Genomic DNA, 19,923 nt, shown 5'->3' with positions numbered 1-19,923 from the left:
TTTGGCATGCCACTATGACCAGAGTTTTCCACTGAGCAAATAATTTATGATGCAACGTCATTTTAATACCAATCCCAATTAAAGTCACAATCCCATCTCACAAGTAATTCATATGTGTTCTCTTCATTTTTGGAGCCCCACTGTCATGTATAATGAGATCTTAAGGGTTGCTTTACTATCTTAGAACGGTTATATAAGCAGGTTAGCAAACAGTCAGACAATGCACTTTATTTTGGCAGTATCTACGTATTGCTGTTTATTTTCCAGGCTTTTACAGTCAGGACACACGGCCGCTTTTCACAGCATACATGAAGGATAATAAAAGCTCTTTTTTGTATTTTGTAAGATTTTATGTAAGTTTTGTACATATTACAGGCTTAATGTATTTGCAAAGTCTGGAGAAATGTTGTTTATTTCCTCTGCCTGTCTGGAGAATGTACAATACGTGAGAATGACCCCGATAAAGAACAAAATGGTGCAATTTGCAGTTGGAGGCTTTTTTGCTGGGACCTATGGGCTTCTATTCAGAGCTTAGTTTGATTGCTGCATCTGGTTTGAACAGGACTCCTTTCAAAGAAAGTACAGAGTTTATAATGATGCAATGTTTGCACAGCCTCGGGACACAACGGTTTGAAAATATAGGTTAAAAGCAATAGTTTCAGCTAACAACATCTCTCAACATATTTAGAAATCAGGGTTTAAACATATTTAGCAGTCATACTTATAATCCCCAAAAAGAAACATCAGTCTTGCATTAAACCCTAAATACTGTTTATTTCTTGTGAACACTGGAGAGAAACTGTGCTTGATTTCTTGCATGCTGTAAAGAAGAGACATACAGTGTAGTTTAAATGCCCTATTAATGTGCCATGTGACATTTAGTCTTCTGGTCTACAGTTACAGTAGATAAAGTCAAAGGGCAAAAGAATTGACAGAGTGGTATAAATAGACATTCAGGCCTGCTTGTGGCATTAAAAGCCAGGAATGAATAAGCTGTATGTAGGCTTGACTGCCTGGATTGTGTGTTACTCAAGCTATTTGTAGATGGCCAGTGAATATCAATGATGTGCAGAAAGAATAAGTAATAAATGTATACAGTCACCTCCAAATCTATTGGAATGTCAATGTCATTTCAAATCTTTTTGCTGTAGACTGAAGATATTTGGGATTGGGATCAAAAGTTGAAGAAGAAAAAAAAATGTAATTGTTTAAACAATAAATGGCTCTGAAGATCTACTCTTGGATTTAGCCTCCAGTTTCACCTCTGAAGACTGCATTTGTTGATAAAATGGATGCACTAGCATGAAGATAAGAGTGCTGGCTACGGATGAAATGCTTGAAGTTAAGATGAAATGGCTTGAAGTTAAGAAAAGAGGTTAAAATTAAAACTATTTGGCATTGCACAACATTAGGTATAGTTAATAACATTAACAATTTGGAATGTCCTGAAAAGAAGGAAAACACCGGCACACTAAGCAACAGAAAATAAACTGGTTATCCAAATAAACTGGTTATCCAACAGCAACAGTTGATGATATGAAATGTTGTGAGAACTGAAAAGAAAACCCCAAAACAGCAGCAAGTGGCATGACCAACAATATCCACAGGGCAGGTGTAAAGGTATCACAATCTACAGAAGACTTAAAGAGCAGAAATATAGAAGCTATACCGCAAGACCAGAACCAAAAATCTAGATTAGAATTCACAAAGATTACATAAATGAGCCACAACTGAGTTCTGTATGAGTATGCAAGCTCTGTAACCAATGTAAACCTCTAACAACTGAATGTCCAAAATGTGGAAGGAAGCAGGATCTCTCACTTACTCATTTTCTACCGCTTATCCGAACTACCTCGGGTCACGGGGAGCCTGTGCCTATCTCAGGGTTCATCGGGCATCAAGGCAGGATACACCCTGGACGGAGTGCCAACCCATCGCAGGGCACACACACATTCTCATTCACTCACACACTCACACACTACGGACAATTTTTCCAGAGATGCCAATCAACCTACCATGCATGTCTTTGGACCGGGGGAGGAAACCCGGAGGAAACCACCGAGGCACGGGGATAACATGCAAACTCCACACACACAAGGCGGAGGCGGGAATCAAACCCCCAACCCTGGATGTGTGAGGCGAACGTGCTAACCACTAAGCCACCATGCCCCCGGAAACAGGATCTAATAATCCAAAATATTTAAGCTCAGTTGTGAAGCCTGATGGAGGTAGAGTCATGGCTTGGGTTTTACAGCTACTTCTGGAACATGCTCACTAATCATTATTGATGATGTAAGTTACAATGATAGCAGCAGAATAAATTCAGAAGAAACTTTAATTAAATTCCAAGAGAAATATATCCAAATCAATTGGGAGCATTTGCTGCAGGACCACGATAAAAAACACTACTAACACAACATAATGTAAATGTAAACAATAATTTGTTTAGTTGAGAGCAAATTCCGAGTTCACCACAAACCCAGCACTAATTTCTTCCTGCCAAAGTCTTCAAATGATTGCTGATGGAGACCCAATAAAGCTGCTGATGCTGATGAGACTCCAACCAGGGTTACGGCGTCAGGATTGATGAAGTATTGGTTTTGATGAAGTATTGTTGAAGGATTGGTCCAGAAGAAGAGGCGCTCAGACTAGAAACTCAGAACTGGGAGCTAGCATGTCTAGCCCGACAGACGGGAGTGGGATTATCATTAGGTATGATTGTTTTCATGTGATGGCAATGTTCATTATGTGCTAAGTGCTGGGCTAGACTAGCTATGACAGCATAACTGAAAGGGAGAGCTAGAAGGTGACACAGACATGAGGGCTTCCGGGGACATAAAGCGTCCCACCATTCCACAGTCAGCAAAACTGAGTGACGGTGGTAGGGTGGTCTTGTCAGGGTGGTAAGGCCACAGCATCCAGACATCCCAGTCCACCAAACACTCTATGCCCATGAACCCTGTTATCTAATCAGCCAATCATGTTGCAGGAGCACAATACATAAAATCATACAAATACAGATTAATAATGTATATGCTATATTTTTTAAAGTTTTATGTAAATTAGTTTTACTTTTAACTCACACAGTACTTCCTTATAATAACTTAAAAGAACTAGATGGGGATCATGTACAATATTAAATCTTGTACAACAGCAATGCTTGTAAACCTTTCACACTAAACCTAATGCAACTGCTGCTGCCTTCAACTTATTTGCATTCCTGTCCAGCTTTCACTTACACACAGCAAACAAAAGGTACAGACACTACAGCAGCTTTATTTCTAAGGACCTCAAAAGAAAAGAGGTTAGGATCTAAAATATTGTGAAAATTATCTAAAATGTTAAGTTCTTGAATAGATCCAGTTTGTGTAATTCTCTTATTTGAATAGATATAAAGACAGTACATTTAGACTACTGATAAACAAATGAGATCTATTTAAGGTTGTCAGACCGCACTTATTTTGTCCATTAAAAAACAGTGTTAGAACTGAGAATGTTAGTGTGTTATACTGGCTTTTTTCATTTTTTCATTTTTTCACTTTTTGAGTCCTAAGCATTAGATAAGGCATTGCATTTTTTCCCCACTGAAATCCAGTAGGTAGTCAGCACCAACTTATGGAACAAGACAGTACAGCAACACACACTTCTCCATCAATGTATAACAAGAATTTTGATTGCTTATAGATATGAACATATTGTTAGTCATTTTGAATCTGAGCACATGAAGAAGAAACCTTTGGAGAAACCAGACTCAAAAGGGAACCCAGACTTGGCTCAGTCACACCAGAGAGTGGGATTATGTACATTACAACAGACAGTCATAAAGAGAAAAGGCACTGATAAATGTCACTAACAGCTGTGGTGTAAACAAAGGAAAGTCATTATAATTCTTAAAAGGTGTAAATCTACATATTATCCACTGAAGCAAAGCATGAGTGTTGGTCATAAACATATTTATCCGGGGGTGGGGTGGGGGGTGGGGGGGGGTGTGTCCATTGTATACATTCATACCATTTGGCAAACATCATTTATCCAGAGTGACTGACATTTATCTCATTTATGCAACTGAACAGCTGAAGGCTAGGAGCCTTGCTCAGTGGCCCAGCAGTGGCAGCTTAATGGTGTTGGGATTTCAGGTCATAGCTTTCCTCAAGCCATCATACTCCTCAACACCCAGAGACTGTACAGATGACAACACACACACTTGTATACATCTGTACATCATTGCACTCCCAATTTTTTGCACATTACTTTTTTGCTGTTGTGTATTATGCTTACATCCAAAGCATCTTAATATTGCACTTAACTTATTACAGTACTGTGTACTGGTCGATGCTGCACTGTTCCTTGTTTTTTTTTTTACTGTTTGCACACATGCTCTTTATGTAATACTCTGTAGTGTACTTAGTTCTTTGTTGACTCCTATAATTCTGTGTTTTATGTAGCACTGTATAAAAACTCTGTAAAAACTGTATATATAACAATGGGCATTGTCTCAAAGCAGCTCTACAGAACATAAGAAACGTAATACAAAATAATATAAATATTATACAAAGATTAATATAAAACAAAAATTCAAGATTAATATTAGGCTTATATTTAAATGTGTTTGTATTTACCCCCAATGAGCAAGTCTGAGGTGTCTGAGGCGACTGTGGTGAGGAAAAACTACCTTAGATGGAAGAGGAAGAAACCTTGAGAGGAACCAGACTCAAAAGTGAACCTCATCATCATTTGGGTGACAGTCTGACAATTGTGCACTGATGAGGAGATTGTTGTCCTCAAAGATCACATGTAGATGGATTTCATGAAGCAGAGTCAAACTGCAGGAACATCTCTAGTACCACTCCAGCTGTATATGGTTGAAATGACAAAAATCATCCCAACGCCCTCTTGGCAGGTACACAGACTTTAAGTCTTTCCATAAGTTCTTTAAGACTTTATAAACTTTGTATAAGTTGATAATAACGTATGAAACTGCTCATAATATGACACTGCACTGTAAATAATAGAGCACTATCTCAGACTTCATCAATAAATAATAATCACTTGTAACCACAGGATGGCGCCATTACAACTGCATTCAAACAAATCCAACATATTACTGTACCTCAGTGTACTTGAGTCTGAGGATATAATTCAAATGTTTCAAAAGAAAAAGAAAAAAAAACAACCCTAATTAAAATGGCTTTACGAGGTGAAAACTGAGTATAGGTTCAGACATAAATATATATAATGTATCCCAGATATAACATTTCATAAATGACTGTCTAAATTATAGAGTATTTTTCTTTTAATGGCTGTTGTTAAAAAGTCCAGCAGAAATGGTACAGCAAATAAACTGTAAATCACAAAGAAGTAATCAAAAACTCAGGAATAACAGCCTCATTCTGACCCATCTGAGAGTCATTTTTGGAAATAAATAGTCCTGAGGTACAATACAGCGTTTTTAATGTTCAGCATGCTTTAACACATCTTTTAGAGAGGGCTAAAAACATGTGCTGGTGAATGACACTTCTTTAACAAAAGCAATTTCCTTTCAGTATTTATGTTGAGCTGTGAAATGTGTAAAGTATCAAACCATAACACTTGGGTGGTTTGTCCACCCCGAATCAAAATGAAGAAAAGTGCCTGGGGCGTGTGTCCACTTGAAAAGGCCCTGATGTAATGTCTCGAAGAGATGGGTCACTCTGGCGAGCTAATACACTGCCCTGTCAACAGGGCAGAACGCCTTTAATTTACAGGCCTGCACACAAACACACACACACCATAAAAACACAGCACCCAGGCCGTGCTAACTCTCCAATCCTGTCTCCCAATTATGAAGCCTTAGGCTGAGGCAATATGGCTGGCTGGAAGCAAGGTACTAGAACTCTCTGTAGTAATCTCAAAACCCTCGTTCTTCATTCGAGTGCATCTAGCTTTTCCCAGGTCCTTTCTCTTTGACAGGTTTGGCCATTATTTTTCTGCAGTAAAGCAAACTAGCTAAGGTTAAAGTCAAAAAGAGTGCAAACAAAAAGAAGGGGATCGATACGAAAGCTCAACACATATTGACAGGAAATGTGTTTGCCTCTAAGACTTATCGTAGTATAGCTTATAGGATATTAAATTGAGATAATGTTTAACTACAGTGCAACTGTGAGCTATGAGGTTTTAATACTATTGTTGAAGTCATTTTTATATATGAAAAAAATTAGCTGCAGAATTTAAAGTGTGGTCTGAAGATAGTCTTTCAAGCTTTCAGAAATGTTTACTGACTCGAGCGTATACGTTAAGGTGCAATGCTGTGCACCACATTGTTTTTCAATGACAAAATATTATTTATATTTCATTTATATATATATATATATGATTTATATAATAATTTATTTTTAAACCATGTATTTCATTGAAATATAACTAACTTCAAGCTGAACCTGAAACCGAGAAGAGATATTAAGTGCTATGCAGTTAAACAGTAATGAACAGCCATACAAATTATTACTTATAAATTATTAAGGAATATTTAGGTCCATATTCATTGATATGCAAATTTCTGAACTGTGGTTGTCAACATAAAATAATTAGCCATTACATCACTTGCAATAATGAAGAAACACTTGTGAAATCTAACACACTAACAAACATCTTGCTTATTAAAATGGAAAATACTACTACTACTACTACTACTACTACTACTACTACTACTACTACTACTACTAATAATAATAATAATAATGAATGTGTTCATTTATTTTAAAAATATGCAAACTTTTTCACTCTACTGTACTGTATATTTTAGAGAAACCAACATTTCCTGTCTACCTAGGATCTGTCTGGTTTAATAGAATGCCCCAAAAGCACTGTGCCTGTTTGGTCATAACACTGATGTATTAGTGCCTTAATCAAAAGGTGATGGACAATAAATATCAGGCCCTTTACTTGTTCCCTGCTTGTGTGCAGCCGTGTATTCTGTTAGTACCTTTTGAGTATTGTATAAAAATGTTTGCTTATATAATAAGACAGTAAGAAGACAAGAATTAGCCATAAGAAGGATGCTTACAGATATAATAACAAACACAGTAAATGAACTGCTCCTTCTTTATTAAAAGCCTTAATTTGTGAATGCTAGATCATTGCAGGTCAGTATAGTACCATGCGTAAGCATTTACCCCATTCATTCATGACTACACTCTTATTGATGTAAGAATATCGGAAAAAAGATATTTCCTTCAAAACTGTCATCTTCTGTCATCCGTTACATCTGTTTTTCTCCTCTAGAAGCATTTTGGGTTTAAAGGATGACAGAGTAAACAATACATCTAATCAGAATCAGAATCAGGTTTATTAGCCAAGTATGTTGATACACACAATGAATTTGGTTCCAGCTGTTTGTGACTCTCAAAAGTACAGACATAAATAACGCTATACTGTACTATACATTTAGCTTGGACTATACAAGACAAGACAAAACAGACTATACAAAACAAAACAGACTATACAAGACAATACAGATTTTGTGAGACAATATCAACAGTATGAGTATTAAATAGAATACAGAATATATGAATATATAGAATATATGACAGATCAGTTACGTACATAAAGTGTGAGAAGTGCATGGTAGTGCAAATAACAGTATTGTGCAATATTATGCTTTTCGTACAATATGCAGCAGCAATAGTGTGTGTAACATATACGGATGATGTAATGACTGACGGTTCTGATAGTGCAGTACTTATAGATATGAAGCAGGAAATATAATTATGGTGAGTTGTTAATCAGGGTGATTGTCTGGGGAACGAAACTGTTCTTGTGTCTGGCAGTTTTGGTAAACTGGTGAGCCCAGCTGGATGTGGCAGCCTAGTGGTTAAGGTGTTGGGCTACCACTCGGAAAGTTGTGAGTTCAATCCCAGGTCCACCAAGCTGCCACTGTTGGGGCCCTGAGCGAAGTCCTTAACGCTCAATTGTTCAGTTGTATAAAAATGAGATAATGTAATGTCTGGATAAGAGCATCGGCCAAATGCTGTAAATGATAAACAAATGTATCGCCTGCCAGAAGGGAGTAGCTGAAAGAGGTTGTGTGAAGGGTCAGTAGTCATTTTTCCTGCCCGGAAATTTGTATTCATTCACCATTGTATTTCACGTGCACATTCTGCATCACTGCTGATCATGTATAATGGATGTGACAGTGACATGGGCAGAAGAAGATCTGTCCATATGGAGATAATATATATGTGTAATCACATCATGTCACTGATTGTCTGTGTGAATCTAGGTTAGAAAAAACTCATCCCTAGGCTCACTTTTATTGCATTACATTAACTCTACATGATATGAATTTACATGATATCAATCTGAACATATGTACAATGTCTGACTTGTATGTATGTTCCAGGTTTCATAGTACTTCACTAAATTAACTATTAAAAACCGTTTTTATTAGGGTTGCCAGTTCTCAATAAAACATCCAACTCACTTCCAATAAAATACCCAAAAGTTCTAAAAGCTGTCTTTTCCATTTCCATCACTTTGTTCTCGATCTTTCTTGCAACATATATTACAACAGAAATGTTTATGAATATAGTGGATGCACATCACATACTCAAATAAATTTGTTTGCAGAATTCAACCTTGTTTCAATAAAAATATACATGTTTAGTTTAAATTTCATGAATATGGCAACCGGAGTCTTCACTATCTGTTGTTGGTGCGCAGTTAAACTTTATCCGGGGAAAACAACTCCACAAAAAGTTTCTCAATTATTAAAAACAAACATTCTGTGCTTATATTAAATATAAAAGTATAACGGTTTTTTGTTTAACGACGTTTAACGAAGATACTGTATATTAAGTATAATATATAATGTATATTTTTATTTATTTATTAGTCGTTATTAGTCGTTTCCCGGGGTCATATATCACCGCCGCGCCGCGCCAAAATACAAACATTATCGAAGTTGAAACGGTTAACAAAAAGTCATAAAAACAATGCCGTAAGTCAGATTTGTTGACTTTCTTATGTTAGTATTTTCTCGAAAGAAAATGTTAATGTTAATGTTAGCTCGTTGTGTGTTTTATTTTTGTGTATTTTGAGGTCTGTGTTTGGTGTAGAGTTTGGTGAGAATCCCAGAATGTATCACCATATTTTCCTTCTTTCACAGTGTCAAGAGAAGCCTTCAGAGAGAAACCGAGGAAAATGTGAGCTCCCAGTTTGTCTGGTTTATCATTTTAAACCTGATTTTTTTTTAATGTGGTATCACCTGGTGCTGTATACACTCAGTTGCCTTAACATATGTGAAGCTAATGTACTGGCAAGTCAAGAAGCTTTTATTGTCATTTCAACCATATATAGCTGTTGTAGTACACAGTGAAATGAGACAAAGTTTCTCCAGGATCAGGGTGTTACATAAGACAAAGACAGAGCTATAAGGACTTAGTAAGTTAGTCCTAGATACATAAAGTGCAACTGTGCAACCTGGTGCAAACAGTGCAGGACAAAAGACAGAAAGACATCACAGGACAAAAGACATTGCAAGACAAAAGACAGTGCAAACAAAAAATACAAGACATTACACAAAAGACATTACAAAAAAAACAGCACAGACTAGTGTAAATACTGTATGTTCAACCAATATTGTGTGTGCAGAAATACTGGAATAAACACTGTTATAGCAGCAGTTACATGACGTGTTGTAAAAGATTGTGCAAAACAGCAATCAACTGAAATGTGAGACAGAATGTGCAAAGAGCAAAAACAGTGTGCAAAACAGCATGTAAACAGTTTGATGGATGTACATTGGAAGCGTGTGTATTTGGTGTAGGTCTGTGCAGACCATACAGTTGATGTGTGTGTCTGTGTGTGTGTGTTGTGCTCAGTACAGTTCAGTTCAGTTGTTGAGTCTGATGGCTTGTGGAAAGAAACTCTTACAAAGCCTGGTTGCGAGGGCCTTATGTATTGTAGGTCCATTTAAAGTTATATTACTGACTGTAATATATTGATAGATAGATAGATAGATAGATAGATAGATACAACTTTGTCATTGCATAGTACAGGTACACAGCAACAAAATGCAGTTTGGCATCTACCAGAAGTGCAAAGAGATATATATATATATATATATCTCTAGATATATATATATATCTATATATAGATATATATATGTGTGCGTGTGTGTGTGTGTGTATATATATACATATATGTATGTGTATATATATATATATATATATGTTGCTATAAACTTTGTCAGCCCGTACTCAGATTTTCAGTAAAACAGCACTGCCTCAATCCAGATTTGGTGGAGATCATTTTTGGGTGGTGGTCAATTTGGGTGGTGGTCATTTTTTGCATGGTTGTGACACAGTACTGTGTGTTGGTGCTGGGTCTCAGGTGCACCTAAAAGAGCAGTATTATTTTTCTTAAGTATTTTATTTATACACACCCATCCTGTTCATCAAAGCTTTGTTAGTGTATAGTTGGAGACTGTAGCTCGATATTGAGCTTCTTTGTTTGTTATTTCTATGTTTAGCTCGTATACAAGTGAATTGAATGTTTTTTTCAGGACCCTTGTCTGATACAAGGTAGTGTGAATACAATTGCCAATACAGTACACAAGACACCAACAGTGTGAGGCAAGTGCAGAATATGCAGTATAATTACAAGGGGCAATAATTAGACAGGTCAACAGGACAATACTGGATAGATTAACTGATATAAACCTGCATGTACAAATTGCACATGCAGCCAATAATTCTACATGGTAGGTTTATCTGATGAAATTGCAATTGTATGACTTAATTGTTCAACGTTGTTTACTCTAGACTCCAGTCAAGAGGCACACCAAAGACAGGAACTATTCTCCTTGTACTGGAACAATGCTCATAACCCCAACAGCTAAAACCCAAGGTAAAAGAGTCCACATTTGTTATCTATAATTACAACTGACATAATGTACAGAAGCGTCATTAAATCAGAACTGAATTATGAACATCCCTCAGTAAGTGCGTGTGTGCGTGCGTTCTTGGTTATAGAAAAATAACCACTGATGGATTGGTGTCATGTGGCCTGATAATAAGTGGAGATACTTGTATCAAACGGAATTTTAAAACTTTTCTAGTATTTTATTCCTCTTACAGCTCAGCTATTTGCCAACATTTTTCCTTACTCTTAAAATTAGTAAGATAAGAAAACTTACAGATTTGTCTGTACTTTGACTGGTACGAAGCACTAACCCTGGAGATGTCTTCCATTAATATGAAATAAACATTTCCCCTATAAAAACGTTTATAATCTGTTTTGTATGCACGCCTATTTAAGTTCCTATAGAAATTCCAATGTATTAAAATGTGTGCATTTATATAAACAGCTTAAATGATTTTCTTTCAGCTTAAATGATTTAGTTTCTGTTACAGAAAATGAATTGAATCAACACCGTCAGAATCAGTATTACGCATTCAACTCTGCTTTGTTATAAGACATGTTTAGTTAGCATTGTAAGCGCTGTGGAATCCTTCTATTAGACTTTTTTAACTGTCACTAATATCTCTGTCCACTGTAATGTGATGAATTACTGACATTTAGTGCTTAATCAGCAGGTAATTACAAAACCAGTGGGACCACTGTCAACGCCCTGGAAGCACAAGGGCCACAGACAGAAACGGACAGAGAGAGGTTAGTGAAGATACTGTACTTTATTTTTTATTTTTGCAAGGTTGCCTGTGATGGAACTGATAAAAGATGTGTGAAAAACTCTGTAATTTCAACAGAAAAAAAGGTTTGTATGATCCAAATTCAACTGTTAACAATTATCAATAGATCTCCATATAGCAAGCTTTTATTACAGTACCTCATTATATGAAATATAGCACATGTGATGGTTTTTGTGCAATGCCGTAATGTACAGATATCATCTCATTAGTTACGTACATGTGCCAAATCAAAAGCAAAATAAATCACCTTATAGTTAAGTAGTCCACCACCAGGTCACGTTAACGCAAATTGTACAGGTTGTAGAAATTGAAATTATAAAGTAAGAATGAACTCCATTCTTCTCAAACATATTCCCTCAGACAGTGTTTTGATGATGGTGGTAAGGAGAGCTGTCTAATAAAGTCTCCAAATTCTCCCATAGATCAATCGGGTCGCGTTGTAATGACTCTGACGAGCATAGCATATGATTTTACAATATCTTTAGACTCCTCAATTCATTCAGTGTGTCCTTGTGCACTATAGATGAGGATGGGGTCATCCAGGAAAAGACCACACCTAATCAGATGAATTTTTAATTCATATAACAAAGCAGATGGGTGAGAAAAACTTTGATATGAATTGTAGAGAGACATCTACACTTACGGGGACAAGTGAGCCAGCGAGATGGCCCCAAAGCAGTTTGTTTTTTGTTTGCCTCCTGCCTGTAAATATGTCACTTATAGATTCAGTGTTTTTTGTTGAATTAGCGTTTATCTATTTAAACTATGCGCTCCAGCCTGGTTTAATTTTTATGTCTTTCTACTAGTGGCATTATCGGACCATTAAAACGAAAGGACATCTCTCATTATTAAAGGATATTTCCTTCGTCCTGCTCGGCTTGATGGTCATTATGACTGATCAGAATTTAATGACAGGACATGGAGGGAGCTTCATCACCAGACAAAATCCTTTCTCTGATTTACACAGCACTAAAAATAGTTGGTTAAGGAGTGTTTAAGAAAGACCTATTTCCCCTTCAACGCATACTAACACAGAGCCCCTTCTTAATCCATCAAGACAAGCATTAGTTTTGAATTTTATAGTGAAGTCATTTAAGAGGAAGCTAGTTAAATATATATAAAAACATCAATAACGAGAATGAGCTTATCATTAATTTAGGAATGTGTTCATTTGGAAAGAGCTATTCTAGTGCCAAATTGTGACCACGACTGGATTTGGAGCACTGGAAAAGACATCATAGGATTATATTGAAAACTTCAGGTGGCTTTTTTTTATGTTGGCTGATGTTAACAGGAGGTCTGTGATGATGAGGAAGATTTGCAAATCTTGTGAATTAAAAAAATGTTCAATCTTTTTTTCAGAATGGATTTTCTCAGGTCTAAACTGGAAGGATCTTTCAAGGACTTAATGAAGACCAGGCAAAATCTCGAGTCCTTATTGGTGCGTAGGTTACATTCAGACACCCATCTATACCTCCAGAGCAAAAGTGAACTTATTTGTATACCGAATGTAATCTGTCTTTGCATATTAAAGCCTGTAGAGGGCGACAGTGAGCTGAGGAGTTTCTTACTGATGGGCCCTGCTGACTTGCGCAATGAATTGAAGAGACACAAAGAGCTGTGTGAGTCCTCATTGTGTAATTTATTAGGAAAAACTCTATTACTATCTGTTTCTTAGTCCGTACACATCTGTACTATTTTCTGGGTAGACACAGAAATGGCTTAAACAGACTTGTCTTGAGCTTTCGTCAGAGTCCTGCATTGTCTAATCACTCAAATTTTCTTACAGCTTCTAAAGCAAACTGTGAGCTTAATACAACAAGAAGGCATGAGAAGTGGCTACAGGGTAAGTGGCCTGAACCTCAGTTCATCAAATATTAAACTAATAAAAATACAGCAACATCAAATGATCTCAAATTTCATTCTGCTTGGCTGTGTAGTTTTCTGTATTAATTACAAATGACTACAGTATGATGATTGAGACCTTTGTGCTCTGCATGAATGAGTCAGGGAAAGAAAACATTTGGAGTTCCACTAATTTATGGCTCGTGGTCGATTTCAAGCTCGAAAGCTCCTAGCCTTATTCACATTTTGAGTTTTGAGAACAGTTTGGCATTTAACTCGATGCTGACGGGCCAAAAACGTTCACTGCAGTCGCAGCCAGAATAAGAGGCTCCCTTTTCTTGAGAAAAAAAACATTTAGTTTTTATAACACAAACAACCACACACTTCTCTTCGTGACAGAATTAATTTGATTATTTCAAGCACATATAAAGCCTTCAGCAAAGCTGCACTTGTGATTCAGTCACATAATGGTGACTTGTAGTGAGTCAATGGGAGAATTGTAGTGGTGTTCAAAACAATTTTAAGATAAGGTTGGACAAACTCGCTTAAATTAGTCACACTGGAGGACCTCGGAGCATGGAGGAATGTCACATATTTGATCACATGATGGAGCATGACATGTATCAGTGCACTAAGCCCCACTTACAACAACAACAAAATAGAACCGTTACAGATTGTTAGCTCAGCCTGGAGAACTGAGAGTTTGTTGTTGTGAAACGTACCTTCAGTAAAGGTTTACGGCTCAAATATAGATGTAGCGTTGAACGACATCAGGGCAGATAATCCTATCGCTTTGCTACATGGCAATCAAGGGGTTAAATATTTTACATTGGTGTGCGTTTAAGACTCATTGAAGAAATTGTAGTTATAGCCTGCTCATGCTGTCATATTTGTTTGTTTTGTGACATTTTGTGTATTGTACATTTCCCCCAGAGACAATGATTAAAAATAATAATTAAATATACTTACTGATTTAATCTAACACATTTTCAGCTCCTTGGGGGTTCAGAATGGTGTTTATTTTGTTAGGTGTCTATATTAAATGCTGGCTCAAGTAGTTAAGGCCCTGGGATGTTGATCGGAGGATCAAGGTTCTAGCCGCAGCACTGCCAAGCTGCCACTTCTGGGCCCTTGAGCAAGGCCCTTAACTCTCACTGCTCCAGTGGTGCTGTATCATGACTGACCCTGCACTCTGACCCCAAACTCCAAAGTTGGGATACGTGAAGAAAAAATTTCACTGTGCTGTAATGTATATGTGACAAAATAAAGGCGGCTTCTTCTAAGTGAACCAACATCCACAAGAACAATATCTATCTATCTATCTATCTATCTATCTATCTATCTATCTATCTATCTATCTATCTATCAATTAATCAATATCTATTTAACTTGCAGGTGGTCGTTATTTTTTTTTATATACAGAATGCATTCATTAAGGATATACAGTATGTTAAACTGAGAGCAGTAGTTGAAATGAATTAGTAAAAAAACAGAATGGAAAATGACCAGTAGGCATTTAAGCACATTAGTCATGGTCAGTCATGGTGCTCTTTTCAATCCCTCAACTACTGCACAAGTTTATAAGCCATGTCATGCGAGAAAATTAGATTGCCTCAAAATGACAATGTTTTCCAGGACAAACTCATCAGAAATGCAGCTAGTGGCCAACTTCATTTGTAAACTTTGTAAAGTGGGTCAGTCAGATTAGCTTCGAGTTAATATTAAAGTGGGCAGATGTCACTGAAGCAGTAATTGGGCCTGTGATTTTTTTATTTTATTTTGTTAAATTAGTCAAAGGTACATTTATTATCACGCTCTTATTATTAGCTGGTTTAACTGGTCACTCACATTAAATAGGTTTAATCTAAACCTCAATAATTCAAAAACTAATGGTCTATAAATTATGGCAACTTGGTCCTAATGGGTTCTTTTGGTGGAACGTTCAAGACTTAACAGCTCTACAGTATTAACAAATAAACAAAAATAATGGTATATATTATTGTATACATGAGCCTAATATTCGAATGGTTGCATCATGCTGATGAAATAAATCTGGCATCAGAGGGCCAGAGACTGAGGGCATCAGTGTAAATGATCTTACAGTTAAATTAGTCTATGACTAAAAGTTTGACATTCAGAGTGAATTTTGGGACATGTGCACATTCACACACTCATTCAACACATTCACACACCCATTCACACCTAGGGGGATATTAGAGCAGTCGAGAGATCTATGGGATGTTTTAGTAAGTGAGAGGAAACTGGAGAACTCGGAGGAAAGCTGTAGACTGAGGGAGAATGTGATGGTGATTTATTTCAGGCAATGGAGTAGGTATTGAAGATGACTTACTCCTTGCTGTAATTATCGTAAACAGTTCTTGTGATAAAGCTTATGCTAATCTCCACCCATGTGCACATAGTCATCTAAACTGCCATGATGGACATGAGACCAGGCTGAGTAATGGCCAAACAGAGTGCCAGGCACTGCGATGGTGCCAAGACAGCTGAGAAAATTCACATGGATATTTTAACTTCCACGGACACACTTTTGAATCCATGCCCTCAACAGTGGGTGTATCATCCCTTAAATCTTCCCGGTGGCCTCTGTAAACATCCATGATGACTGTACATCACTCAAACTTGGGAAAGTTTGGCATCTTTTTGGTGCAGTGTTACTTCCTTTGAACAGTTGATCTGAAATCATGTGCCGATGAGCACAAAATGGAAAAAAGAGAGCACAATACTTCTGAAGCAACTTTGCTACTCAACAGCACAGGTATTGATTATTTGTGTGTTGCGAGAGATTTGGAAAATTCAATTAAATGAGTTGAGCAAAGGATTCATAAATCGGCCTTTGCCTCCACCCAAAGCACGCCCTTCCAGACACGTTATGTGCTAAATCAATGTTGCGCTTCACAATATATTTTCTTTGGAGCATGAAAATAAATAACATTTAAACAGTTCTGCTTACCGTCGAAACAAGTTTTATCTTTACCGAAACCCTCTGTCATCGGGAAGCAGCCGCCTGCTCACCTCACGAGGGGTAGTAACGTATTTTTATGGCAAGTGTTCCATAAGAAAATCCTATATAATGTGAATTTTGTGGAGGAAAAATGAGGAGGAAGAGGACGGATCAGCAGTATAAAAATTGATCAGGCCGTAGATGGGGTCGAGTCAGGGGAGATTTGTAAGACAGCCTTAATAGACTGTATTAAAGAAAGATTCCTTAAAAATGTAATAAAACAAATAGGTTTTCAGCAGTTGGCTGGAAAAGGGTCAGAGCGTCTACTCTCATCACATCAATCAGAGGCTGTTGATGGACAAATGGAGGCTGCTTGCAGTGAATTTTATGCTTTTTCTTCAGAAAACACAGACCCAATTAAAGCCACGCTGTATATTAGAAGGCCTTTGGGTGGACAGGTGACGAGCTGTTTTTCAGTATTCTAAAGCGATGATGCTTCATAAGCGTTTATGACCACATTTATCTGTTGGATTTAATACTTTAGTATCATTGAGTGGCTTTCTATGGGGCATTTTAGTTGTGTTGTCTGAACATAGATTCTAGATGTTTCTAACACATTTCACAGCTAATGTTAGTGCTATGAGAGGTCTTTTTTCTACTGTTCTGCTATCATACCCATCATACAGGGTTTTTTTTTTAATCTTGTTCATATGTTTTTATCAAAGATGCTGTATGTGAAGTTTGTAATCCATTTCACAGGTACAACACAGACTGGCAGTTCCTACGAGTTTCTCAAGAATATCTTAAGGCAAGTCTTTTATTTTCTCGTTAATATAAACTTGTAAATGGAATAGCTCTGCATGTCTTCTGAGATGGGATTGTCAGGGTGTTTGATGTGCACCGAACTGCCTGTCAGCCTGGAGGCAGAGACACATCTGGGCTGCTGTCAGTCAATCAAACGTGTAGATGATAAAAGCAGACTGCACACCATACACTTTCTCATTTATACACAACCCGCTTTCCACAAGGACTCTTGTTCGTATTTTTAAATGCTTACTGACAAAATGTTGATTCTACAGTCTACATTGCATTGTGCTGCTGCAAAAATATGTTTTTTTACCTCTGGCCTGTGCAGTCCCATTAGAGCTTCTGACACCTTATCTTGTAAAAAAAAATCAAATAAATAAAAAAATAGTATTAATAGTTTTGTGTTCAGTAGATCATTTTAAAAGCCGTTTTGAACTCCATATTGAAAAGAAAACACCGAATGTGATCTTTCTGCATTAGAGAGGAGGTGTCAAGGAAAAAAAAATACTTTACTTTGAACCTAATGCCAAAATGTTTACATTAGGTCCATAGCGCAAATCCTAAAACATCTGCAAATGTGAAATTGCAACTGAAAAATTCAGAACTAGATCAATATCAACTCAGAACGGAAAGGCTCCTTACCGAACATCACTGTCGCTGATTGGCTACCACACATCAGTCAGAGAGAACTCCAATATGAGAGACTGAGATGATATTTACACTGAGAGGAAATAATTCATTAATAAGTGTTATACACTGAAAACCTGCCTAATGAGTCTCTGTAACCGTCAACAGAATATCTATACTTTTTCTATTCTTTCTGATTTTGCAGATCTGTGCAAGCCATTTTAAGGAGATAAAATGAACAATAGGCATAACAGTGTGAACTTGTTAAAACTTGTTGATTTGTCACTTCACATACAGACAAACTATAGTGCAGCGAGATGCAGTTTTTATGTTGATCTTGTCTCTTTATTTGGCAGTGGCTCAGAAAGCTGACCTGAACAACAGCTGCTGGCCACACAAACCATCCTATTTCTGCTCAAGGTGGATCATATAACTCTCACTTTATCACCCCCAGAGGCAGCGTGAAGGACAAAAGCACAAGGTGGCCCATTAACCGTACTTGTGTTTTCCCTTATACATGGTCACCTTTTGTTTGTTAGTAAAAAAAAAAAAAAAAAAAAAAAAAAGGCTTGGGGCGCGGATTTTTAGCAGTGATTTTACATGACTTGTGTCTGGCCACAACACAGAGCTTCGGAGTCTCTTCAGCCTCAGCGAACATTCACAGGAAAAAAGAAGACCGCTGGATTTCCATGCTTGTCAGTGCACTTACATCATTACATTCACGCATTGTTACATTTTTTATTTCTGATTGGTAAGAAGTTGTTGATTATTTTACAGTAGTTTATTATTTTACAACAGTTCTGGCTGTAAGGCAAGACACATGTTTATATTAATGTACTCATTTCACAGAGTTGTATGGTGAATTCTCCACATAATATAAGATTAATAAACAATTTGTTTTTAAGTGTTTGTCTTTCTTTGATAAATAACAGTCTTTTTTTGTAAGGATAGTTATTTTAAATCTATGGAAGGAACCTCCAGTACTCTACCACAGGCATATGGTTTTTTCTTTCCCATTTAACATAAAGTGCATTTTTTCTCTCATTCGTTTTTACAGAGAAAAACAAAAAAGTACATTCGGCTGGTGAGGGGAAAAACAGATGCAGATTATAATCAGAATGAACAGGAACATGATCCACAACATTAAACTGAGCTATAAATGGATAAAAGAGACATTGTTTAATTTAATTATTGGGAATAAGTGGAATTGGCACACTGTTACTGGAAAATAGTCACTAATATGTCAATTTGCTCACTTCACCCCATCATGATTATTATCCTACAGCAGAATGCCTCCAAGTGTTTTTTTTTTTTTTTTTTAAACTAGAACTCTTACAATCATTCAGGCTCCTTAAAGTTTTTGTTGCTTCTTTCCTGGTTCATCACTGAATTAGCCATCCTGTTATTTTCTCATTTAGCTCTATCTGTTTCTCTATCTCTATTTGATTTCTCAATGTATTTCTGCTTGTATTAAATCAAAAGCATTCAATGATCCTAGTCCTGTTTGTGTGTGTGTGTGTGTGAGCGAGAGAGAGAGACTATGGGGCTTGTGCAAGCTGTAACACTATAGCCCCTTTGTGACCTGATAACATTTACAGTTGTAATGGATTTTTTTAATACTAGTCATTAACTCCTTTGAAAGAAGGAGGTGGCACAAGATTGTGTGCACCTTTGTTCCTCTGGTATTTCAGCTTTATGACATTGTGTTCTGATATTTCCCTTCCCATCATTTTTGTTTTATAGGGCATGCAGGCAATGCATTTTATTCAGTTTATATCTTTTCATTTTTTTTACATGCACAGTATTTTTTTTTTGAGGTTCACTTCACATGCTTGATCTGGTTATAATTTTCTTCGTTTTAAGCAGGTTTCCTTTCCTTTTGCTGACTCAAATTAAGATCTCCAACAGAAATTTTGTATAAAAGCGTTTATTGATATGTAGAAAAATATTTAGCACGTATGAAGGTAACAAATGGTCCTTGTGTGTTTTAAAAAA

At 36.8% G+C, this 19,923-nt stretch overlaps 1 protein-coding gene across 2 annotated transcripts; it reads left to right on the top strand.

The window, feature by feature from the left end:
• Positions 1–8,716: 8,716 nt before the first annotated feature.
• On the top strand, positions 8,717–19,895 carry itgb3bp (integrin subunit beta 3 binding protein). Of its 2 annotated transcripts, none has more exons than XM_060867595.1 (9): positions 8,717–8,974; positions 9,143–9,179; positions 10,800–10,884; positions 11,574–11,649; positions 13,050–13,128; positions 13,222–13,309; positions 13,477–13,533; positions 17,254–17,302; positions 18,285–19,895. In XM_060867595.1, exons 1-9 carry the CDS (start codon positions 8,970–8,972, stop codon positions 18,298–18,300), a joined length of 492 nt encoding a protein of 163 aa, XP_060723578.1. In that variant the 5' UTR covers positions 8,717–8,969; the 3' UTR covers positions 18,301–19,895. The 2 variants fall into 2 exon arrangements, with proteins under 2 accessions (XP_060723578.1, XP_060723577.1); XM_060867594.1 differs by having other exon boundaries at positions 11,571–11,649; positions 18,285–19,891.
• The last annotated feature ends 28 nt before the right edge of the window (positions 19,896–19,923 follow it).

This window comes from Tachysurus vachellii, chromosome 4 (genome assembly GCF_030014155.1).
Source record: "Tachysurus vachellii isolate PV-2020 chromosome 4, HZAU_Pvac_v1, whole genome shotgun sequence".
Lineage (NCBI taxonomy): Eukaryota > Metazoa > Chordata > Actinopteri > Siluriformes > Bagridae > Tachysurus > Tachysurus vachellii.
Note: the sequence above shows the minus strand (reverse complement) of the source record. Positions and strands in the feature narration are given on the sequence as shown.

What these genes read in the sequence shown, in the direction of transcription:
- itgb3bp (XM_060867594.1), top strand. An exon ending in ACAGAAACGGACAGAGAGAG is followed by an intron (nt 11,650 to 13,049) that starts GTTAGTGAAGAT and finishes TCTTTTTTTCAG; the next exon opens with AATGGATTTTCTCAGGTCTA. An exon ending in GAAGAGACACAAAGAGCTGT is followed by an intron (nt 13,310 to 13,476) that starts GTGAGTCCTCAT and finishes ATTTTCTTACAG; the next exon opens with CTTCTAAAGCAAACTGTGAG.